The sequence below is a fragment of the Myripristis murdjan genome, chromosome 8 (genome assembly GCF_902150065.1).
Source record: "Myripristis murdjan chromosome 8, fMyrMur1.1, whole genome shotgun sequence".
NCBI lineage: Eukaryota > Metazoa > Chordata > Actinopteri > Holocentriformes > Holocentridae > Myripristis > Myripristis murdjan.
Window position 1 is genome coordinate 7595325 of NC_043987.1, and position 25627 is coordinate 7620951.

General features: G+C 42.8%; 2 protein-coding genes across 3 annotated transcripts in view; one reads left to right on the forward strand and one right to left on the reverse strand.

Annotated features, from left to right (window-relative positions):
- epn2 (epsin 2) overlaps positions 1–19465 on the forward strand; it is a 32618-nt gene extending 13153 nt beyond the window's left edge. The window contains exons 4-10 of one of the 2 annotated variants that reach the window (XM_030057600.1): positions 6146–6258; positions 7873–7977; positions 9583–9691; positions 10417–10569; positions 11960–12052; positions 13638–13862; positions 15708–19465. In XM_030057600.1, the coding sequence (XP_029913460.1) occupies positions 6146–6258; positions 7873–7977; positions 9583–9691; positions 10417–10569; positions 11960–12052; positions 13638–13862; positions 15708–16051 (1142 nt within the window). In that variant the 3' untranslated portion in view covers positions 16052–19465. The remainder of the gene's footprint in view (positions 1–6145; positions 6259–7872; positions 7978–9582; positions 9692–10416; positions 10570–11959; positions 12053–13637; positions 13863–15707) is intronic. The other variant, XM_030057602.1, reaches the window with a different exon arrangement.
- A 169-nt stretch (positions 19466–19634) lies between these two features.
- b9d1 (B9 protein domain 1) lies at positions 19635–25188 on the reverse strand. Its single transcript, XM_030057603.1, has 7 exons — positions 24966–25188; positions 24745–24813; positions 22162–22273; positions 21898–21994; positions 21330–21392; positions 20856–20923; positions 19635–20109 (listed from the first exon to the last, which is right to left on the reverse strand). The coding sequence occupies exons 1-7, from the start codon at positions 25026–25028 to the stop codon at positions 19946–19948; spliced, it is 636 nt and encodes a 211-aa protein (XP_029913463.1). The 5' UTR covers positions 25029–25188; the 3' UTR covers positions 19635–19945.
- Between the last annotated feature and the right edge of the window lie 439 nt (positions 25189–25627).

Genomic DNA, 25627 nt, shown 5'->3' on the forward strand with positions numbered 1-25627 from the left:
CTCTTGAGAGGGTATCTGAATTTAGATTTTTGGGTGTGATTAGGGACGAAAACCTTACATGGAAATCTCACATAAAATATATTAAAACAAAGGTGTCCAAGAATATTTTTGTTCTGAACAAAGTAAAGCAGGTAGAGGCAGTGCGAATTCTGCATTGTTCACTTATTTTGCCTTATTTGAGTTATTGTATTGAAGTCTTGGGAAACACGTACACCACTAATATCAAGCCATTGTTTATTTTACAGAAAAGAGCAGTACAAATTATACATAAAGTGGATGCAAGAGAACACACCAATGGATTATTTGTTAAGTCAGGATTAAGAAAACTTAAGGACATTGCTGAGTTACAGACTTTGTTAGTTATGTTCAAGGCAAAAAACAGAGCATTGCCAGAAAATATACAAAAAAAAAAAAAAAAAAAAAAAAAAATTCAGAGAAGCAGGAGGACCATAGAAGGAAATTTGATTTTAAACATCCATATGCACCAACAAATGTCTATATCTGTATGTGGTGTCAAATTGTGGAACTCTTTAAAAGTTGATTTAAAAGTATGTACTAACATCCATCTGTTCAAGAAAATGTGTAAAGAAAAAATAATTAGACAATACAAAATTGACAGGTAAAAGATCTGTGGTTGTTTTTGATTTAATTTATTTATTTTTTTTATTATTATTATTATTTTTTTGTTAATGGTGAGTTGTTGTGTATGGTTTTTTTTCTTACTCTTGTATTTTCTATAAGTAAGGACTATTAAATGACTGGCGGAGAGACCATCCATTTATTTTACTGCTTTATTTTTTTGAGATAGGGGCTGGTAAGATAAGACTTTCTTCTTCCTGCCCCTTTTCGATCATAGATTGGAACAAATGTAACAAACTTGTGATTGATTATGAGCTATTGTTTCCATGATACGGAATTAAAAAAAATTAAATGAAATGAAATTTGATGTCTCAGATTTCTCTGAAATCTGCAGATATCCCGTCACCCCACACACACCCTGTATGTGTGTGTCTAACTATTTTTAGGCTGTAGTTTCCCAGAGGTTAACCAGCCTATGCCAAAGGCAGCTTTCCCTCGAGTTCCTCGGTCTCAAGTTTAATGATGGCTTGTTGTTTTGGTGGTTCGGTTCAGTTCAGTGGCTATAAACCTCAGTGTATCTCTCTCAAGACTTCAACAGAGACAAGCACAAGTGACAAATCAGAAAATAAACAGACTTTATTTACATTTTGTATGGAAGCAGTGCCTGTTGCATGCATAATATACAAATACAGAACAAAAAGGTCTCAGCATTCATGACCCCTTAAAGTGAAACTAGAACCCCCCCACCCCACCCCCCATGTACGCACACAGCCGCACACACTCAAACACACACTGCACTGCTTTTGAGTGGTGAAAAAGTTTAACCAGAAAATGACTTTAACTCTTCAGGTTGTCATTTCATTATTAGAGGGGGTTTGGGAGCTTAAAACTGTTGAACATTTCACAGCGAAAAAGCAGAAATTGGACAATAATCAGAAATTATTTGTATAGTAGACCTCCAGGTTGAGAAACTCTGCTGTAGTCAACCAGCCTGCAAATCTCATGCTTGCCAGTCTTTTCCCCATTGCACACCAAGGGGTGAGTCTAGAGCTTCAACTAATGATTATTTTCATCATCAGTCAACCTGTTAGGTACTGTCTTGATTAACTGATTAGTCGTTTGGCCCATAAAATGTCAGAAAATGGTGAAAAATGTTGACACAGTTTCCCACAGCCTAAGGTGCTGTCCTCAAATGTCTTGTTTTATCCCAACCAGCAGTCCACAACCCAAAGACATTTAGTTTATTGTCCTAGAGGCCTAAAGAAACCAGAATATATTCACATTTTACAGGGAGAGAATTTATTTTTTTTTCCGTAAAAATGACTCTGAATGATCAATTGATTATCAAAGTAGCAGCAGTTAATTTAATAGTTGGCAACTAATTGATTATTTGAGTAATAGTTGTAGCTCTTTGTAAATGCATGAGAAGGTTTTGGTTGTTTCATCAGGGTGCTCACGGTGTCTCTCCTCCCCCTGAACATCCCTAGGCATAGCGCCTGCCCTTACTTGCAACACCTAAACATTCCCACGTATGTCTGGGTAAAGTATACATTTTCCTTTTTAGCTAAATGTCTGGAAAATGTATTTGAAGTGCAGTCGGAAATCCCACGAGAATTCAGCATGCTCGTGTAAGAACCGGCCTCAACTCACTCCCCAGACTTCTAGCAGCCGCTTAATTCTCCATTTAGAGAGACAAGAGACTGAGTGTCTGTGACTATGGTGGTAGTTAGTGGTTGACACCCTGAGATAAAAATCTAATGCATTATTATCACCTTGTAAATCTGCTAAACATGACACTAGCGATCCTCAGCCCACTTCACTTTCTCCAAAGCAAAATTTTCACAGCTTAGTGTAGTGATTTATGTTGCATGTTAGCGGAGGCCTAGGCTTGGCTTAAGGCTTTTGTACGCAGACGTTTTAGTTTTTAATTCATTTACACAATCATCAGACTTAGCATTGGTATGAAACACTCTGTAAGGGCTCATTAAAATATCTTCACAAAAAATATATATTGGCCAAAAAATCAAGATGACAAGCTAAGAAACAAGTAGACTGAATATCAGAAACAGAAACTGTGTGGTGGGAAATGGCTGAACAGTAAGGCCCATAAAATATCAAAGGTAAAATGACATAAGCTTTTCTAGCAGGAGGCATAGTTGTTGTGTCTGTGTGTGTGTAATGCCAGCAAATAGCGAACATCCATATATGGCAGATTCCCACGGCGGTAGGCAAGATACTGGTCTGCCTCCGTTGGCTTTGACTTGTGTTTATTTGCCTCTCTGCTTCCAGCTAATATCAAGTGTTGCACTGTATATTATCGTGCTGCCAATTTAGTCTCTGTTTAGGCTTAGTGGCTGTGAAGCCTGGTTGTTGTATAAGCTGTCTGTCGCTCTGCAGTTGACATGGGAGAGGTTTAAGGAGAGCTCAAGGAGGATAAGATTCTGTTTGATAAAAGAACCTGTTACATGCATCCCACATGTTAATTATAGCCGTGGGTGAAAACGTAAAGGAAAGCAGCAATTTATGTGACCATCATAAAGGAAAACAGCAATTTATCCACCCATGATTCCGTGTTGTTAAATGTGAAGAAATCACCTCCTGCTGCTAAGTAGACGTTTTGTGCCCTTGTGTTTTGAGTTTTGAGAAATTGAGTGTTTTGAGTTTCTCACACCACGGGGCAAAACTAATGTACCTTTATGATTTAAACAAACATTTTCAAAAATTTGTAAAAAATCAGAAACATTGAGAGGCGTGTTTGTACAGTCCCATTATATGAATTATTATGTATTATCCAAAAACACCACATGGAACCTTATTACTTGAACATGTTGTGTGGACTGGCACTGGTCCGTGTCCAGTGTCCATTTAAGGCAAGCACGGTGGAATGTAGGCGATGTGCAGACCGTGGTTCATGTCCCAGCAGCTAACCAAACACACCTCTACCCCGGGTCATCCTCCCTAGAGACACACAGCCAGGGAAGCAGAGAGTGACTGAAGACCTGGAGATGAGGAGAGGCTGGAGTTGCAAGGCAGATCCTCTCCAGTTACAATGATCTTCAGTCCTAAGACATTAGTTTTGATTATGCTGAGTAAATTGATGTGAGTTATGGGAAGGCTGAGCCACAGGTTTTTGTGCGTGGGTGCGTCACTTCAAGAGTGTGCCCATACATATGCGTGTTTTTGTGTTTGTGTACATTGTGATGCATGGTCATTATCATGGATCAAGACTAGGCAATGGGCTTCTATTGCACCGTGCCCTATGCTGAAAATTGTGCACCTTTTTTGCTGTCATAAAATGAATTAGTCAATTTGGTCCAAGTATGAATTGTGTAGACCAGGGCTTCTCAAAGTTTTGATGATTGAGAGCCAATTTAGTGACCCAACATTGGATTGAGGGCCGTCCAAGAAAAATGGAACACAAAATAATTCCCGAACAAATCTTTTCTCTCATAATGTATTCTAGCATTGGAATTGTGATAGCTGAATTTTCCATTTTGAGCGATATCGTGCTCGGCGTTTTACCAGACCCATAAATAATGTTTTTGACGGTCCAAGTCAATTATTCTCCATTATGGAACACTTATAAGTGACGTGTAATGTATATTTAACACTGATTATATCTGAAACACATAGTTTGCTGACAAATAAGGGCTACTGTCATATTCTAGCTGTCTAGGCTAAATTCTGTCAGGGCTCACATATCCTTCGACATATCTTGCGAGTGATGTGCAGTCAGCCACGTCAATTTAAAAAAAAAAAAAAAAAAAAAAATGAATGTGGCGGACACATAGAGCTAAATCTGTTTTACAGATCTGCTGATGAAAGCCTATTCAAAGACTTCCTCAGAAGCGGATATTAGTCAGAGTGAGAGGTTTTAAGGGTATCAATGTCTAATAGTGAAACTACTTGCTGGTGTTTCCCCAAGTCGTCATCATGTCAGTGAGGTTTCTTGGGTTGTTTGGTCTCTGTGCGACTGTCTTTACATATGTCTCTCCGGTTGACATTTTACATTTTAATGGCAATCATAATGTAAAATTATACACTATATTTTCTTATTTTGTAGGAAATAGGTGATGATAGCCAAGTAATTCTAAATATAGAGAAAGGGAGTAAATCAAAATGCCAATAGAAAAAAAGGTCACGGGACCTACACAATGTGGAACCAAAGTTTGTAATTGAGCACAACCTCTTCCACAAAGATAAAGAACATCCTCAGTGAGTCACTGGTACCTTTTATGCATTTTAACATAGACCAGGCTGCTCTCTTGACATACCCAGGTGGGGATTAGCCCCAAGATAATACGTTGTTTCCTACAGGTTCATATGTCATATTAGTCCTGGAAGGGATGTTGCCGAGTCGGCTTACAAAATACTTAGCGGCTGTTATCTCCCCCTGCTTGTGTTGTGGTGTGTGTGTGTGTGTCTTTGGGAGTGTTTGGGAGTGTCCACGCCATCAGAAGAGCATGTCATGACTAGTCTTTTTTTTTTCTTCTATGGAGCAAAAAACATACAAGAGTAGAGACGGGCAGAGAAAAAAATACAGATGAAGAATATATGGAAGGAGAACTGGAAAGGTGTCGTCGAGGCGGCTAAAAAGTGCAAGAGTCGCTGGCCGTGAGAAGATTTGAATTGCAAAAGACATGTATTGAAAACAAACCACGGGAAAGCGGCTTTGTAATTGAGGTGTACCATATTCAAAAAGCATGCTTTAGATTTAAATGAGGCCCATGCAAACCCCACTCAGCCACCACGGAAAGCCCTTTGCTTCCTCTCCCAGCACTCTGTTCATTTACTTACATTAGCTGGTTAGTTAGAAATAAAAACAAGCAAAGGAGTGAGGCAACAGAAAGGAGATTATATACAGAGAATACAGATGGGACGGGAAGCATGAAGTGATGATGTCACTGCGCTTTGTCATCACCTCCCCCACCACGGTTCCCACGGAAACAACAAAGTCCCTGTTTCCAGACGCAAAAGACGCGCACAAACACACACACACACAGTCATACTCTGAATGAAAGAAAACACTTGAGGCTGCCTTTGTGATTGCCTCTTTGACATCCACTCGCTACGATGTGTGAACTCCTTCCCCATGGCTGCATTGCCTCTGTGTGTGTGTGTGTGTGTGTGTGTACATGCTCCTACCCACAGGCCACATGGCTAGTGAGTGTGTGTATTTCTGTGCTGCCACATGGCCTGATCTAATCCAATAAGCTGAAGGGAAATGTTCCCCTTCACAGGCTCACCAAAGGCCCGTAATCGCACACATGCACACACACACACATATAGGCTGTGTTTGAGTATCAGCAGAAATGTAACTCACACTCTTGACAGGCTTTCACTGTCCTCACCAAGTTCCTTGCCCTCTTGTTCTTGTGTGTATTGAACAGTATTTAATTGCAGGCCATTATATTTCATCAGAAAGGCCTATAATGTGATTTGTGTATCTGTTACACCGGTTTGCACCTAATGGATCCATTGTTATGTCTAATCTTGTTGTGTGTTGTAGAATCCCATGTGGCAGTGATGCTAACATGCTCTTGGTGTGTGTGTGTGTGTGTTCCAGCCACGTCTCCCAATGCGGGCTCAGAGCTGGAGCAGGCCAGACCTCAGACCAGTGGAGAGGAGGAGCTACAGCTGCAACTGGCCCTTGCCATGAGCAGAGAGGCTGCAGAGCAGGTACACACACTTGTACCCAAGATAAGCTATGCCTACATGGAGATGGATTTTTTTTGTATGTTTGTTTGAAAACACAACCTTTTCTTTCTGTTTCAAACTTGTGTTCACACGGAAATGATGTTTCTGGCACAGAAAATGCATCTTTAGGAAAACGCTCTCCAGAGTGAAAACAGCCTTTTCCTTTTGTCATGTGGACAGGTGAAAATGAAACAATGTCACTGGTGTGACTTTACTACTTTGCACATGCTCACAGCGGGGATGCTGAGCTTGCACAGGTGCCACTTTGACCGTGCAGTTAATTTCAACAACTTGTATTCATTTTTGATTTTGAGGAGGACTTCAACCTCCTTCTCTGTCCATACAAATGAGTCACCTTTTTTTTTATCATTCCACTTTGTTTTAATTGTATTTGCACTCGCATTTGCAGTTAACTCTGGGATGTCAACAAACAGCTCCAGTCCCCAGCTTCCTTGTACAGCTCGTATTGCAAAAACATATGCATTTTTGTGCATTTTATAATGCTTCGTTTTCAAAACATCCCACCCTCGTTTGAACAGCCTAATACTAACATAGTAGAGCATTAAACCATATCAAGTCAGAACAGAGCAGTTCAAATTTGCAAAACCCTGGAAATATCAGTAAGAACATCATAAATAAGAGTGTAGACATTGATAGAATGTGAGCTGTCTATTTGCTCTTGGTGATTTAAAACAGTGATATTCATTGTTGTCCAAGACACACTGAAGTGATTTGCTTGGACAGTGAAGCACTTCTGGCTCAGTCAACAGGACACCCATTTTGTATCATCATTATTCAGATTTGTGTGCATTCAATATTGTGTTTTTAATAGTTGAGTTTGTTCAAGACCAACACCTACTCCAAAGATGTATGAATTTACATGTTATTAGCTTTGCCAGCTGTCATTAGTTGACCAGCTAAATGGATTTGTAGAAGACATGTCCTCTTACCTGACAGACTCTAGATAAACAGACTTAATGGTTAAACTGAGCTATAAACCATCCCTGGATAAATAAAGGATTAAAGAAACACCCTGCACAAGTGCATTGGATGCATTAGATCAATCTGCAGATGTCATCATACCAGTAAGTGTAAGGCAAATCTAAACATTTCAATGACCCTCTCTAGGCTCCACAGTGACATTTTTTTTCCCCAAGGAACACACTTAATCCTAAAAATTAGTTATAAGTTTCATCACTGGGGTCCTGAGTTTGGAGTTAAGTTTGTGAACATGTGGAAAGTAGAAAACAACCATCGCAGCAATGATTCTCAGTTGCTGCTGTCTCTGATGATCTAAGCGACTTGAATTTACTTTTAGGATTTCCGCAGCTAAGATGGCAGCAATGTCCTGATCTTCAAATATCTGCTCATCCAGTTCTTGTGCTAACCGATCTGTGTGTTCAGGATGAGTGCGGGTTTTACCACTGATGCTGATCTGCTTGTATGTTCAGGACGATCATGGGTTTTTCTGCTAACTTTGATCTGCTTGTATGTTGCACGTTGAGGATGTGAGTGGGTTTTACTGCTTATTTGAGTCTGATTGCTCAGGGTGAGTGTGGTTTTTTTGTGCTCATTGCGTTGTTGTGGTGTGTGCAGGAGGAGCGTATGCGCAGAGGAGACGACCTGAGACTACAGATGGCCCTAGAGGAGAGCAAGAAGGAGGGACCAGGCTCGGGGAAACTGGCCAAGAAGAAGAAAGAGGTAACACACAGACACTGGAGTGACTCAGTTGTTCCTTTATCATGACCGTAGTCTTGAAATAGTCTTGTCTCTCCCTATCCTGTCTGCCCGGTCAGTAGCAGTAATGAGACCGCTAACTGGCAATAGACTGCCTAGATTGCCCATCATTATCCTGCCTGAATAGCTGGCAGACTGGACTTGAGGGCACACAGAGCTAAACTGAAGCTTATGTGGGCCTGCATGATAATGGCTAAAACAATAATGCTGATTGCTTTGCTGAAAATCGGGATCAATAATTATTCTTGACAATTGCACTGCACTTAATGGTGCCTTATGGCATCTGCATTAGGTTTTCTTAATTAAATGTTTCAATATTGATGCAAACGTGTACTTAAAAATCAATTTGCACAAATACTAATGCATTTTAGTCATTCATTTCTTTTTGCATTTCATTCTGAATTGCTGTGACATTGAATTGTTTAAGAAGCCAGTTTCACGGACTAACACTACACACACGCCCATCCACCATAAGCAACAGCAGCATACCTCAGGCTTGCTAGCATGCACTGGCAAATGTTTATTGTTGCCTCAGCACATAATGGCATTTCCACCCTCAGTCTATTAAAACTAATTCTGCTCTACATCAAAACTAAGCGGTGTGGTCCTGCTGTGTAGCTCATCGGGCGGACCATGGCTCGAATACTGCCAGTCTCAAGGGTTTAATTTTCCCAGGAGTCACCCATATGCATTCAAACTCTTTGTTCTGTGGTGCTTTGGATAGAACACTGCAGTAGTATTATGTCATGTCAATAATGCAATACAGTCCATGGACTGCTCAGAAACACCTGCATCTGTCCCTAGATCTGGGTTTCATAATACTAGTATGTAGTATATTAGGACAGCTTTGATTCTGCAGAGTCTTTGTTACAGGATACTTGTGCTTGTTTTGCCATTTTCCACTATTTAGAGTGACTATCCTCTGAAGGCCAACGGGTTCACTGTTTAGAGATCATTGTTTATCAGTGTTTATCGACCTATTCCTACTTCCTGTGAAACAGAGGATCTTAAATGGTGACATCATCCTTCACTAGTGGTGTAAATTAAAATTGGTTTACACTTGAGAATAATCCTTTCCCTGCATGATGTCCTTGCCAAATATCCTGTTTCAACAGGAAATACCTCAAATCAGGAAATTTAAGAGTCTTTAAAAGACATCTGATTACTGTGCTTGTCTTTGCTCTCCAGTGCTGTTTTGGCTGTTGCAGTTTGGGGATGGCATACGTCTTGACCTTGAGAAAGCAGTGGGAAAATGGTCAAGATACTAGTTAGTTAGAATCAATCAATATGATGTTAAATCATGTAAATATACCGTAGAGGAAGATAATTAGCCAGCAGATAAATTGCTGGCCCTAAAAAGTTTTCCCCTCACCTACTCCCTCTGTTTATTTCCTCCACCCACTCTTCTTTTTTCTGTCTTCCTTTTTCTTTCCATGCTTCACCCCTCCTCCCTCCTTTACCTCCTCCACACTTGTCCTCCCACTCCCTCCTCCCTTCACACTCTCTCTTTCTTCTCTGTCCTCCCTTGTCTCTTTACCCTCCTCCTCTCTTCTGCCTTTCTTTCTCCAGCCTCAGTCCTCTCTGATGGATCTGATGGACGTTCCGGAGCCGGGCTCCGGGGCCGACCCCTGGGGTGCTGGGGCCGCTGCCGGCACAACAGACCCCTGGCAGTCTTATGGTACTCACACACACACACACACGCACATTAATGAAAACCAATGACCTTTATGTGGATGCAAGCACAGGGAAATGTCTGTGCATTGAGTCGACTGTTGGCTGCGTTCGTTTCTCTCTGTGTGCGAGTGAGTTTCCCGTATCTGCTCTCTCCACCTGCAGCTCAGCACTGTGACTCTTTGTTAAGTAGGAATGCTGCTCCACTGGCCCAGCAGCATTACTCCACACAGGAGAAGGGGTGGGGTGGAGGGGATATAGTGAAGAAATGGTGTGTGGAGACACAGGCAACGAGGGGAAGCAGGTGCTGGGGAGGAATGTGTTGAAACATTTAACATGAAATGAAATGAACACGGAGGGCCGTTGAATAGTAAATGTAGATTAGATCAGGCAGCCTTCAACCTTTATCATGTTCCATACCCCCGAGCTGACTTTAATTAAGACCCCCATATGAAGTGATTTTGCGGTCAGGACCTTGGTATGAAAAGATATTTTGGTTTGTGTTAAGTATTGAGTTGTTTAGATGTCAAATTCAAATTGGTGAGATGAAACTCTTCCTTGTTCCGCGCCCCACTTTGAAAACCACCACGATTAAATCGCATACCTGACATGCAGTGCAACACAACTGCTTTTTTATGCATGTTTTGTATCCTACGCATTCATTCTCTCTTCTTGTCCCATGTTTCCTTCTCCGTCCGCACATCTAACCCCACCTCTCCTCCTCCCTCCCAGGGGCTGCCCCTAAGCCAGCAGTGCCAGTGGATCCCTGGGGCGCTCCTCCTTCTGTTCCACCCATTAAGAACAATGATCCTTGGGGGTCCAACTCCACTCCTGCCTCTGATCCCTGGAGCTCCACAGCCACCCGCCCCAAGACCTCCAACACAGGTGACCACAAGGGCAGGGAGAAAAAAAGCTTCTTTGGTGTACAGTTGCTGGTTCATCCACAAAATCCACTATTCCTGGTTTGCCAGCTGTATTTACTTGCACCAGCTCTGTTAGTTAGTTTCTGTCACCAGGAAATCTCAATAGCTTGTGTCCATTAAATAAACCAGACAGATAGGCCTGGAGCCAAGGAACAATTGATTAGATTTTGGCAGTGATCTAGGATTTCTGCTATTAGATGATTATTGATTTTTAGCTATAGCCATAAAACTAGCTGCCGTACAGACTCGGAGCTCGGATCTTGAGGGTATATTTGCTGGGTCGGAAAATCAATTTAACAGTATTGCAGTGATAGGAATGATGTCTTTTGGTGTAACGGCAAGTTTGGAGAATTGTTCAGCAGAGATTTGCTCTCTCGAAGCACCTTGTAGTTTTAGAAGTGAAATAGACTTCAGATGATGGCTGGCTAACTGAACTGAGAAACACACACTCTGAAGGCCCAAACGCACTTTAACGCACGTCAAACCCACTTTCCAATCGAAATGCATTGTTTGCAGTTGCATGACACACACTGGCTTCAAAGCACCTTGACGCGTGGACTCGGTGTTTCAATTTAGAGACGTCAAAGCAGAAGCAGACAGACTGGATCTGCTGTTATTTTGCAACAGGCGACAAAGTTAATTGGAGAGGGGAGGCGAACAGCTGTCTGGTAAAAGCCTCTTCTTTCTGGTGGCTGGGTTGCCATGAATCTGTCACCTCCCCAGTGTCTCACATTATTAAAAAAAGTAAATACATTAACATTACCAGCTGATAACAGGGGAAAACAGCTGTTGGCCACAAGTCCCCTGCAACAAACTGGAGCATCAGGCAAAGATGGGATGACAATAGTAATAATAACAACAATAATAATAATAATTATTATGATAATTATCTCGTGGAAATACAGCATAATTGCACTCAGCTGGAGTTTTTTTTTTTTTTTTTTTTTGGTGGTCTCAATATGTCTTAAGGCCCAAAATTACTAATACTATATAAAGTCTAGAAACTTCCTCCTTAAATACTGCTGCTTCTGTGATGGTAGCATTTCAAATCATTGAATGCTACCATCAGTTATCGTTTTCAGTGCGTTTGGGCCTCGACAAGCACACATGAGTACACGCACATTAACATGCTTATTTAGATATGGATGCAAATACATATTCTTTTACATCAGTGCAGCTCTTCAAAATTGTGTTCACCTGTGTCAGAGTTTCCATGCTCAATCATACTCATGTTTGTCTGTTTCCATCTGTCTCCGTGTGTGTGTGTGTGTGTGTTCCTGTAAACATGTGTGCGGTGTGTGTATTTTTGTGTTCATATGTATGTATGTGCGTGCGTGTTGTCCCCCCTCCAGGTAGCTTTGACCTGTTCAGTGCGTCCAACGGTACGTCTAAAGAGGACTTCTCAGAGTTTGACAGCCTGCGCTCTTCCTCCTCTGTCCCCACTGGTACTCACCCTGTCTTCGTCTTTCTAATGATACATTACGGAGTCAGTGTGTCAGTGTCCTGCAAAAAGAAAACAATTTGCATTTTAAATGTTGAGCTTAACATTTTCATCCACAGTTACTTCAAAGTAGTCTTTAACAAATCAAATTGTTACATTTTTTCTTGGGTTTTCCTGAATTCCTGAAAAACAGATTTTTTTTTGAAGGTTTTTGCAGGACACAGACACACTGTTTGTCTTGTCTTTCTAGTCACATATCGCCAGACTTGAGCAAAGAACAAGTATTAAAACAACTGCAATGCTTTTTTTTTTTTTTTTTTTAATAAACGGTGGTGCTTTTCCACTGCAGATCAAATTAAATGCTGTTGTAATCATGTAAAATCACTTTGAACAAAAATAGGTTCTTGCTCTGGTCTGGTCCCATGTCACTGTGGTGTAGCCTAACGTTGCCTTTATGTATCGCTTTGAAGTGCTGGTCCTGGGTCAGCCAGCTTGTGAAACCTCTTTCAGATCTGTCGTCCATGCTTATTGTCTGGTTTATTACAACCTACAGATTCTCCTCCAGTGTTCTCCACCCTCTTTTCTGTGTATGAAAGGGTTTCTGGAAACAGTCTTACTCAGGTGTGAGTGTTGGTTGTTTTTTCCCATGTGGTTTGGCAGCCTCCGCTTTTTTTGGGGTGGGGGGGCTCCAGCTCAGTGCAAACACCTCTGATATGGCCAAGGGCAAGGGGACAGGGAACACAAACATGGGGATTCAAGTTTTCTTTTCCCAGAGACAAAAAGGACGCTTCTCCCAACCCAACGACAACCTCGCTCACTTTATTATCTGCCAAGGACAGAAGCTTCACCGAGGGCAAGGAAGCAGAACGCTGCTGAATGAGCTGCGGAAGAAGCATTACTGGTTGAGCTGGCACTGAAATTGGGCTGAAATGTGCAGGAGCCATTGGATTTTCAGGGACACTCAGTCTGTCTGATCCTGTCAGAAGCTTTTTCAGCTCCTGCATATTTCAAGCTCCTGTTCTGTGACAGTTTGCATCGCAAGATAGTTTCCATGTCTGGCATTTCCTACTTGTGAAATTGACCACCCGTGTCTTGGGCATGTGAGTGTTTGAGTGCACTTACAAACGTCTCCGCTGCAAAAATGGCTTGGCAGTCTGTCTCTGAGGTGCTCCCATAACAGCATCTTCTGGTTGTTTTATTGGAGTTAATTTGTATGTGTGTGTAAGTGCATTTGACAGAAACTGTAGACCTGTGAGAGGTTAGATTTGTGGATATTCTTACATTTTAGAAGATTATCTTGTGGATAAACTTGGTTTACGGGTGTATTTTGTGTGTGCACATAAGAATCTGCATCAAGCCTTACACTGTGAAATTCAAGATGACAGTAATTGCTTTCATTCTACAAAGAACTTTATTGTTCTTCCCTAAATCAAAACATCAGACATGGCATAATCTCTCCTTGTTGCGAGTGATATTCCATGGATTTTATCCCCCCCCCCCCCCCCCCCCCCCCCCCCCCCCCCCCCCAATGCACAGAGGAGGTCAGAGAATAGCATGATATACAACTACCAGTGCTCTCTGTTCCTCAGGTGATGTGGGCGTAGCGTCGTCTGTCCCCTCCCAGGCCAGTTTAGCCAGCAGCAGCAGCCTGGACCTGTTTGACCCCTTGCCCACCTCCAGCAGCACCACCAACCCCACCAGAAAGACCCCCGAGTCCTTCCTCGGTCCCAACGCAGCCCTGGTCAATCTGGACTCTCTGGTTACCAAACCAGCCCAGCCCGCACCGGCAGTCAACCCTTTCTTGGCGTCAACAGGTAGGGGGAGAAGTGGAGGGTGTGCAAAATACGAGATATGTCATTTGGTGAAATTTGGTGTCCTTACTCTCTGTTTATGACACGTGTTTGCATGTTTATAGACTGTCATCTATATTTCTAGAGGTTTATAGAGATACTGAATGATGAGACTGAAGCAGTGTTTCAGTCTCATCATTTTAGTGTTTTAGTGCATATGCTCAGGAAATTGACTTTTAATAAGTATGTACAAACACATACTTATATAAGCAGGCAGCCAAATTAACATCAGCTATAACTATTCAATATTACATTCCTAGCTTCAGCACTGAGAGAGGGGTCATACACACAGTCAGGCATAGAGTCTGTACTCTGCTAATCTGTAGTGATTAGACGGCAGCTCTGACCAGCCAAGGCCTGCAGTTAACTCCTTCCTGGCTTCATCTCAGCGCCAGCAACCACTCACATATACATACGGCCAAGAACACACACACTTCCATCACTCATACCCTCTTCCACCAGCAACCCTAGTGCTAGTTTGGATTAGAGCTAGTGCCACTTCACACTTGGCTCAGTTTATGAACCTTGAAGTCATTATGTCACTGCATGTATGTCACCTCTCCGCTTTCCCAGCCACTCACATTTACATTAGGCATTAGCATCAGGCTAGTGTTGCCGGTTAGGCGCGTTTCTCTGAGACAGTAGATCGCGGCGCCGCTCACTCGTCGGTCTTGTCGGCCAACGAGTTCACATTCCCCAGCACCGCCGTGACAATAGATGGCTTACATATCCTGTGTTTCCAGTAGCCTAGCCTTTAGCTTTAGTGCTGGCTCTGCTTCCGCTGTACCTGACAATCTGCTTCCTGTTTACAGCGGCATGTGCATGCCCAGTGTACGTGAATGGTCTTGTGATGTGCAATTTTGGCATGTTAGTATGGATGGAGATTATTTCTGATGCAGTGCCGAAACACTCATGCAGACATGGATTGTTTTAGTTTTAAAATGCCATTTTAAAAGATTCATCAGTGTGGATGTATTCTCACTTGTCACCACCCCTGCCCCGCCCATCCTAGCTATGAACTCCTGTCTGGACTTGAATGGGGAAAGAATGGCATAATAGATATTCAGGCCTTGGTATTCCCTTAAACCAAAACCACAAGAGTCAGTAGTCAAGATAAGGGCAAGGGAAAGTTGTAAAACTGCTGAATTCAGTGTTTTGGGCCATATTCGCTGAAGCAGTGCCAAAAATGGAACAAATGTTACAAAAGGCTAACAGTGTAAGCAGTTGGCCCTCAGCAGTCATGCTTCCAGAAGAGTCATGGTGTAAAGTAAAGCCTGTTGTGGCTTATTGCTAGCATAACATGGCAGTAACACACCATAGTGATATATATAAATAAACAAAATTGAAACGTTTCTTCTTTCATTAAGCGGTGTGGTTCTTCAACTGTTTATGGTCCCCAACGCATCATCAATTATGCTGATTTCATTCTGTGAATTTTCATCTCTGAATGTCATCTCTCTGTGTGTTTGTTTATTTCCTACCATGTCATTCTTCCACTGGCAGCCCCCAGATAAGGTCAGAGTCCCTGGTATGAATGGGGATTTCCAGGTGGTGTGTTTTAAACGTTCAGATGTCCTGTTGCTGGGTTGCAGGTGTGACTGCACTGGGTATTTTACACAGGCTTTAACAAGTGACTCAGAATCAGAGGTGAAGACCGGAACTGTCAAACGTATGATTTCAGTTTACGCTGGAAGATGTTAGGCTGTGTTTCTGTCAGAGCCTCAGCTGCAGACAGCTTCCTCACGCCGTCCTCGTTCTTGCTGTTCTCACTCACATTTCCTCTCTGTCTGTCTCTCTCTCTCTATCCAGGCAGCTCAGCTCCAGCAGCCCAGGCCAACCCCTTCCAGGTGAGCCAGCCGGCTCCCCCCACCCTGAACCAGATGCGGGTCAGCCCCATGCCCTCAGGCTTCATGTCCTCCATGGCCGACCCCATGCCGCTTGCCTCCATGCCCCCGCAGCCCATCACCGTGGTCCCACTGGCAGGGCTGGCCCCCATGGGCCGCATGATGCCCGGCATGGGGGTCAGTGCCACAGGAGGGATGGGAATGGGTGTGGGCATCCCGGCCTCCATGCCCCAGCCGCTGGTCAGCACCGCCATGCCCCCCCAGGCTGGGACGCAGCCCCCCGGAACCACCAACCCTTTCCTGTTGTGAGGGGCTGAGTAGAGGGACGACTTGCCCCGCCGTTCTCCCCCTTTCTCTCTCTCTCTCTCTCTCTCTCTCTCTCTTTCACTCTCTCTCTTCCACTGTGGCTCCCGAAAGAAGAAGCTCTAAGACAAACAGGGAGACGTCTTTCCTGTTCCTCCTTTTATAACCGACCCCCAGCCAGGCTGTAGTCCCGAACTGGCCTCCCCTTCCTCCTCCTCCTCCTCCTCTCTCTCTTTCTATGCTATAAGCTGCCTAGTCCTGTGTGTTCCATATCGATCTGATGATGATCTTGTTCTCGACGACCACAAAGAACGTTTGCGTCTCTCTACAGACTTACCGGAGTAGCAGTGGTGTTTACAGTTTTTACATGGAGGCAGCACGGGACCTACTCTCCTGCCCACCCCCCCCTCATTCCCTAACCTCCTCTCCTTTGCTCTTTCTCACCTCCTCCTCCTACTCTTCCTCCGGTCCTTTAGAATTGCTCCTTTCTTTTTCTATGGAGGAGTGTAGACATTTGTGACAGGAGAGTCTGACTCTACTAACGCCAGGAACTTTATCTCTTCACTAGAGCTAACCTTTTATAAGCCCTGTCAGCTGGTGTGTGTGTGAGAGTGTGTGTTTGTGTGTGAGCGCGTATCTGAGTACTTTGACACTGTGTATATTCCAGCGGGTTTCACTTAACCTGCACTGGAGTAAGGACGAGAGAGACGGTCAGATACGCGTGTGTGTCTGCTTTGTGTGTGTGTGTGTGTGAGTGTGTGTGTGTGTCACAAAGCAGGGATTTTGCACACTTGGCTTTTTTTCTCTCTTTTTTTTTTTTTCTTTCTGTGACTGTTGGGCTCACCATTAGACCTTAGCTTTGGGGAGAGAGGCTCGCCGAGACGCCACGTGCCACCCGCCGCCTCGGTTCTCGGTACCACTTAGTCACAACTCTTCGTCAGGTCGCCTCCCTTTCACCCTTTGACCTTCTCCGGGCCCCCCCCCACGTGAACTTTGACCTTCAGGGGTCGCGGGATGAACTCTGGTCAAAGGCGAGACCGCTGTCCTTTAGAGGATGTGTGTATGCAACTTCAGTGTGTGGGTGCGAGTGTGTGTTTGCTGATAATATCTGTCAGTCTCTCGTCTCTCCCTTTGAGAGTGTTTTGAGAAGACAACACATTGGCCAGAATTTTTTTTTTTTTTTTTTTAAGGTTCAAAGGGAAGAGGGAGGGGTTGGGGTGTGTGTGTGTGTGTGTGTGTGTGTGTGTGTGTGAGAGAGAGAGAGTGAGTGATACATTTAGCTTCCAAGTGTACTTTAAATTTCTCCTACAGCAAAGTGGAAGAGAGAGTTAGAGAAGACACTGTTTCACTGGCACACACACACACACACACACACACACACACACACACACACACACACACACACAAATCACAGGGGTAGTGTAGGTATTTGAAACCTTGAGTGTATGTGTGCGCGCAGCCACATATTGAGGGCCGTTACCACGGCGACAGGGTTGCAAAGAAAGCTTGCGGTTTAAAGGGCACGTCAGCCCGTCAGCATCATGGGAGAGATTTCTGCTCCTGGTGGATTTACTGTGGCTAATCTGCCTGCAAGAACATTAGCCAGCGGACACACACACACTCACACACACACACACACACACACACACACACGGAGTGAGTTGCTTTGAATTGGTCTATTGATAGCACAGGGAATCCCACAGCAAACAACCTGGCATCATGTAAACAAACATTTGTTTTTTTTTTGTTTATTATTATTATTATTATTTTTTTTGGTTGATATTTTACTCCTTAGATGTAAATCCATAGCCGAGCCCTTTTCTGAGTTTTGGAGCTGTGTACTAGCTAAACCATGTATCACCTTCACCCTCTGTCTTTGTTACGTTTTTCTAGTTGTTTCTCCCTATGGGTAGCCTTTCTATTTCTCTCATCTAGAAGCACAACTGTTACCAAAGTCATAGCGACTGTGAGTTCTGAGACGTCGTTCTGCGATGAGGTCACACTGAAATAAAACTTGTCAAGGTTTTTAGGTGCTCTTCATATCAAAGAGTCGCCTTTGGGTTTTTTTTTTTTTTGTTTGTTTGTTTTTTTTCCAGCTATTTCGCAGTTGCTTGGGGGTTCATGTAAGGTAAAGCGAGGCTCGTTTTGGCTGAACATCAGAACGGCGGTGGCACCAAGCTGAGCATTTCTGTCTGGTCTGTGAGTCGATAAAAGTGGAATGATGTAAGTCACGCTGCTTCTGATGATGAAATGGCCCCGGCTGATAGACCCTCACCTTGTTCTCTCCCCCTCTTCCGTTCATATCACTGCCAATGTTGTAACTGTGGAAAAGGGTGTGTGTGAAATCAATGTTTCCCTCTTTTGGTGTGAGCTGGCGCCCTCTCCTGGTCTGTTGTGGTATGATAGCTGCGCCGCAGGACCCTTCATATTTCCGTTTCTCTCAGGCAAAGGGAGGGGCAGCTTGAACTGTGTGTATGATGATGATGATGATGCTGAGGATGATGATGATGATGATTCTGTGTGGGGTCCTGAACGAATGGATGCAACACTTCCTCGCAGACCAGCAAACATTTTATTCTTACCTGAATATATGCAAAAATTGGAGTTTGGAAAAGCAAAGGAAAACGATAAAAAAAAAGACTTTAACGCTTGACGTGTGTTGTTGTGCAAACTTAGTTTTGCTGATACAGAGTCTTGTTTATTGAGATGCTACTATGATATCCTAGCTAAGACAGTGTGTCTGTTACTTCCTCACTGGCCTTGATTTCACTGCGGCCTCACATCCCAGTTTCACTCCAGCGGTTGTGGAACAGCTCATGTTGCCACCCAAGTAGCAGAAAAACAGATGACTAAAAACAACTACCTTACAAACTCAGCCAACTCTAAGCACTCTGAAACTGTTCGGAGGACACTTCACTTGAAGCCTCACTCCTGGTCCCGGGGCAGCAGTTTCACAACCGTGGCATCTGGTGCAGTGAAAACGTGGCCTGTGTGTAGCTAGCTCCTCTCCGTGTTACTATGTATTCACTATGCTTTTATCAAGAGGACTAACTGACATTATGGACTGTCTCTGTCTCTTCATATGCATAAACAGCCTCCTTTATTTTTTTTTTTTTCATGTTTCTGTCTATTTACCCTTCTCATAGTACTGGGAGCAGGCTGCTTTTTTTTTATTGGATATGTGCTCAACTCGTTGGCATTATAACTGTATAATATAATTTATCATTTGTACTATTGTAACATACTGTTCTTCTGTATACCTTATTATTCTGTGTAATGGGTTTTTGTAGGAAATTCACCGTGGTATTTTAACAGCATCTAAAAAAACCGAGCGCAGCGGGCCACAAACAGCGATGGATGACTATGACAACTGTAGCTGCATTGGTTCAAAATAAAATGTGTATCACTTCAGCTCTGTTACTCCTGTCTAACTGCTCATGCTTTTGTTTGTATGCTGTGGTGTATTTTTTTGACCAAATGTTAACCAGTTTGGATTATACAGTAATTACAATTATTGAAAAATTAGTCACATAGTGTGTAAGGTGTGTATTTAAATTAAGCCTGCCCACAGTGCAGATTACAATAAGACAAGTAAGGAAAACCATTTGAGGTTAGGTACAAATTTATTAAAAAAAAAAAAAAAAAAGTAAAAATATCGTAAAAAATACAAAAATTACAGCACATCAGCCCTTGCCAGTGCATCAAATTCAGAGGAAGTCAGTGATGATTTTCCATCTTACGCAGTCGGTGTGTGTCGCTCATGTTTTTAGCGGGGACCAGCTGTCCTCACAGGACAGAAATGAGGAGAGTCCTCCTGACCAGCACATTCTGCGGTGTGGTTTCCTGAAGGGCCTCGGGCGTGTGTGTGTGTGTGTGTGTGTGAGACAGTCTGTTAGGCCGCTACGTGCAGAAGGGCTGCTCGTCCAGTGTGAGGCCGGACGAGGCCGAGTGTGACAGCGTGTTCCCGGGCTCCGACGGCATCGTTTCATAGCCCAGTTTCCTCATGTCTTTGGTCACAATGTTGAAGGAGAGAGTGACGAAGCCCTGGGAGCAAACCCGCGTCACTGAAAGAGGAGGGGGAAAAAAATCAGACCTGGTGTATAGGGCTGCACCTACCCAGTATTATTGCATATTCATCTATTTTTTTGATTAATCATCTACAAAATATTAAAACTGATAACCAATGCCTAGTGGCCCAAAGTGATGTCTTCCAGTTGCTTTTTCATTCTGACCAGCAAAATGACATTTCAGCTATTTTTGCTCCTGTACACCTGCAGTAAGAGTCAGACGTGCAGATGGTGTTTGCATTTTGTAATATTAAACAGAGAAAACCAAATATGATTCTTGAGCATTTGGGAAACTATAACCAGCAAATGTTTGGGATGTTTCTAAATGACTAAAATGATTACTCTTACCAAAAAAAATTGATTAATAATCAGTTAACTGTTCTAGATCGACTGGTGTGAAACAAGCTCGGATTATTTATTACATCTGACAATGCGTGCTTTCTCCTGCAACCGTGTAGCAAAATACAATGTAATACCAGTCATTGTTAATAACTTAAAATAATAATTAAAATGTTACGCACTGACGGACACTGTAACTTCCTTAAACTGCTGTTTTATTTTTCCCCTAATATTATACATTATTACAGTCACTAGTGATTACTGTATCTTTGAGATGTTCAAGAAGACCAAAGATCTGCTGTTTGGATGCTCGTTTTTTATCAAAGTGTGTTTCTTGTGCTGAAAATTACTGTCTGTGGAGGCAATAATCAAGTAAATAAACAACAAACAAATAAACAACAGACCGTCTCTCCCCTCGCCCTGGGCCACAACTTTGGGATCTGTGTACTCGGGTCGACGTCCCAACAACCAGCTGAAGGAAGAGAGACGAAATATAAATCTTAAAGCTGTACAGAAATACAAGAACACAGACACGAGATCAAAAACAATGAAGATCTTGCAATACTGTTTATTGTTGCTATAGAAATGATTCAATGTATGACATATCAGAGGGAGCTGGTGTGTGTGTGTGTGTGTCTGCATACTGATGACAGCAGCCAACAGATAATGATGGGAATCAGAAGAATATTCTCATTGTGAATCACTAAGTCTGCATTCTCAACAGCCCAGACACACACACTCACACAGACAGCTGCAGTAAATATTTGATAATGTTGGAAATCAGCGGCTTCGCCGGCCGCTCCTCTTCATCTTTCTCTCCGCAGCTACAGAGAGAAATCGACACACACCGGCTATCAAAGGCCGCTCATGCGTCTCACCTCGTGAATTTTTGAAGTCTGGACGTGGATTCAGGAACAAACATGGGGATGGTTCTTGTATGTCTGGCAGGAAAAAAAAAGCAAATCAAGGATTCCTTTATGTTTTTGTTTGTTCGGCACCACAAACAGCATATAGTAAGAGACAAAGGTGTTTTAGTTGGAGAGGTGGTTGAGGATGGAGAAAGGAAAGTAAAGATTTAATGCCTGTCTGAGTATGGAAGGGTGAAGGGAAAAACTCTTGAATTTGACAGTTTATGGTGCAAGCAAAACACTAGGATCAGGGTTTAATTTCTATTTGGAAAACATGTTTGAAATAAAGAATTTGCTCAGTGATGAAAAACTGCTTTAAATGAAAATGAAGGGCAAATGATGGCAAAATACATAAGAAAAAAAAACTTATGCCCTGGGTAAAGGATGACAGTGACAGCGAGTCAAATTTAGTGACATAGTGAATAAGATAAAGAATCAAATCACTCAAAATGAACCGCTCAAATCTCATAACGTGCATCTACATTAAAAAGCTTCACCACATTCAAAAAAGTTGGCTGTAGATGAAGGTGATACTGACTGTCCGGGCGTGAACGGGATGTGTGTGGCTCCGTAGCCCCTCACCACATCGTTTCCAAATGTGTCCGGACCGTACACACTCACCACAATCTGGGGCCCTGGAACACACACACGAGACACTTGTCAGCATCTGCTTCTTAATATATGAATCTGAATTTCAGTGGTTCCCTCAAAGGGCTCCAAAAGGTTGTGTTTGAACCTCAAGGATTATTTAGCAAATCCATAACGGGATAAATGATTGTGTGTGAGTGTGTGCACGGCTCACATCCAGACGGGTTGGTGCTCTTGAAGGTGATTTCCAGCGGGAAGTTCCATATTAATTTATGAGACGACTGTCTGCCTTTTGAAGTGATCTGAGAGATTCCTTCCTCCAGACCCTGGAGTTAGAGAGAGAGAGAGGAGAGAGAGAAGGACACTGGCTCACAGGATGTCGACTAGACACCATTTCAGTTGTTCCATGCTATCACTTAATGAGGAAAATAATCAATTGTTTGATTGATCGAAACAGAGTAAAGTTGCGGGAATCTTAATCATCACCTGGAGAACACGTCCTGCTAGGTTGTTGGCAAGGGGGATAAATATCACTCCAAACCTAGGCAAAATTTTGGCAGGGGGAAATCTGGTGAGGGGATTTTCAGAGGGTTCCTTGACCTCTGACCTCAAGATATCTGAATGAAAGTGGGTTCTATGGGCACCCACAGGTCTCCCCTTTGCAGACATGCCCACCTTATGCTATTCCAATGCAGCTCTTTGCATGCAGTACAAATGTGTTGTGCCTACTGGGGTCCTAAACAGTCTTGGAGTTGCATAAATTGGCTTTGACTGGAAAGCTGAGACTTTTGTGGATTCAGCGAGCCACATTTGATTCGTGTGTGATGACGTTAGCCCCCATAGGAGCCATTTCATTGCAGTAAGACAACTTTTTGAAAGTTAACATCTCTGTATAAAATGACCTACAGTGACCTCTTGGGTAATCACAACCTCATGAAACTTTACATCCACAAACTAGAAATCCAAGCCATTCAGAGGCAATCAACAATAAAGGGGAGTTTAAGTGCAATGTCCAGAAAAAAAATTCCCAATAAAATGTAATACCGAATCGCAATACTTGTAGAATCACAATACATATGAAATGTGAGCCCTGAGGCCTGTACCATAAAGCTGGATTTCGGCTTAGCGAGCTAACTTCAGGCTTAACCCTGGCTTTTCTGTACCATAAAGGTGGCTTACTTTTTATCGGGCTACGTTGCCGTGGTAACGTATGCTGAACACCTAACCTGCTCCGGAGCAGGTTAAGTTCAGGATAAGAGCTCAGCAGGTAGAAAAGCCCCACCTACTGACCAATCAGCTCTCTTGGAAAATGGCCTGCCCATTTTCCCTTTCTTCTTCTTTTATAAAATTAAAATTAATACATTTTACAATTCTTCTTGTAGGCTATTTTTTTTTTTTTTTTTTTTTTTTTTTTGTTACTCATGACTGCACTGTCCAACCAAAAATTTATCTTGTAGACTGATGTAGCCTAATTTTTTTTTTTTTTTTTTTTTTTAATGTTTATGAAAATAAATTAGGGGAATTTAATTCAGAGGGTTAAATAAAAGTTTAATAAAATACACGCCAGCCTCTGGGCTCCTATAGGTTTCCATTAGTTTGCTCATATTTAGTATTTAGGGAGTCTGCCCTGAAAAGTCCACATGGGAGTTGATGCTAAATGTTTTACTGTCTTTAAGTGACAGTGAAATAATATTTTAACCAGCAGAATAATCACGAGGCGTCAGATGCTTTATAAAATGAAATATCAGAATCAGTTGAATCAAAGTGACGATTCTGACGAAACTCAAACTGAAGGCAGCGGTCCAGCGAGGGTCGACCCTCACTGTTAGAGAGGGCCAGTTCCTCTGCGGGAGTGTACGGCTGAGTGGGAGACACATTAATTTACTGAACACACACGTTACTGTAGTCACTTCTACTCGTGCCGTCATGGTGGGGAAGTAATATTATAATCGCACTAATTTACGCATTGACACAGTCGGCGATTTTTTGCCACCATTCCTTGCGGCTTTTGGCAGCTGCAACTGTGTTGCTTTGTGCCTGGATTATTGATTTATATTTCTCGTATTTATTAATGATTATTGTCTACTCCTCGGTTGTGACGTATGTGGCTCGGGTAGATTTTTCCATGTCTGCGATTGGTCGCATGCAGCAAACTCCGCCCTTTTTATGTGAGCGCGCACAGATCTAGATTGGAAAGCCTGGGTTGAATTAGTGAGTTGATAGCCGGCTTTATGGTACCGAAAATCCTGAGTGCTGATGTCTCGTTAAGTGAAGCCAGATAAGTAAGAGAAAGCCTGACTATGTTCATCCAGCTTTATGGTACAGGCCTCAGGTGTGGTGACAGTATCCAACTGGGAGATAAACATATTGTCCCAGCCCTTCTATCATTCATTATGGCCCTGAAAATGTTTGCAAAGTGCTATAACTTCCTGACAGTATGCCATGAAGTGTTTGTATTCTGTGAATGTTTGGCTGTTCATAATGATGCACACAAGACAAGTAAGTATGGTAAGTGTACACGTGTACAATTGGATTTAATGTTGACAGCTACGTCCAGATTAGCCTTGCGTGAAGGACCCACAATAATCCTACAGTATACTACAGAGGGATAATGATAATGATAATGATAATGATATACAAAACCTGCGGAACTATACCACAGAAAAGCCTTCAGTGATACAAATAGGATTCTGCAAATGGGGAACGCAGCTTCTTGTGTGTCGCTGATAAAGTCAAAACGTGTTATAGCAATATTACAGTGATTTTATTCAGCAGGTTAAGACCTTTAGCTACTCACCGACGTCGGAGCCCAGTCGTGGCCGTAAACGAAACAGTATTTACAATACAGGTCGTCGTATTCTGGAAACTGAAACACAACACAGTGCAGCAAGACAGTAAAGCGGTTAGTTATGTGAATCTCAGACACAAGAGCTCCGGGTAAACACAGTAAACACGGTACCGGACCCTGCTGCTGCTAACGCCAGCTAGCATCACAGCTAACATCACAGCTCCACTCACATGCGCTCCCTCTATTTGTCCGTTGACCATGAGGAGAAACACGGACGGGCTGTTCGTCGCCATTAAAGCCGCATGTAGGAAACAAAGAGTCAAAGGCGCCGGTTGCTATTCGACGAAGTCAATCCACTTTACGTTGCTTTTCTGCTTTCGATAAGAAAAACCGCCGCTAAGAAGTGGCTTGTGCGGCTAAACCTTTCTCGTTGCTAGGGCGACGCTTGGTCTTCTCTACGGCTCCTCGCGGAGTCCAAAACAGAACGTAACGCGCTGATGAAATGTGGCGTGTAATCCACACGATGGCGCCAGTGATCTTGGACCAACAATTCAAAGTTAACGGCGATTAACTGCTGGCTGCCACCTTAATGTGCTGTTCTCTTAATAATGATTTATGGCGTCGTTATGTGATTTTAACCGAAAATAATATCGACATGAGCCGCATGAGAGAGTATTTCTGAGAGGCCTTTTTAAAATCACTTGCTTAAATAACACTTTACTAATCAATTGTTTAAAAAAAATCTTCTTCTTCTTCTTCTTCTTCTTCTTCTTCTTCTTCTTCTTCTTCTTCTTCTTCTTCTTCTTGCCATGCAAATACTGATGTTTTAAGTACTGTTTCGGTCAAATATGTACACATAAAGATAATGAGCACAGGACCGTACAACATTTTT

Bases quoted from the DNA above. Each gene is read 5' to 3' on its own strand.
- b9d1 (XM_030057603.1), bottom strand. From the start codon at position 25,028: ATGGCGACGAACAGCCCGTCCGTGTTTCTCCTCATGGTCAACGGACAA. The intron at 21,995-22,161 runs GTGAGCCGTGCA...TGTGTGTTCCAG, and splicing joins GAGCACCAACCCGTCTGGAT to GGCCCCAGATTGTGGTGAGT. The intron at 20,110-20,855 runs GTCTGTTGTTTA...CTCCTCTTTCAG, and splicing joins CCAGGGCGAGGGGAGAGACG to TGACGCGGGTTTGCTCCCAG.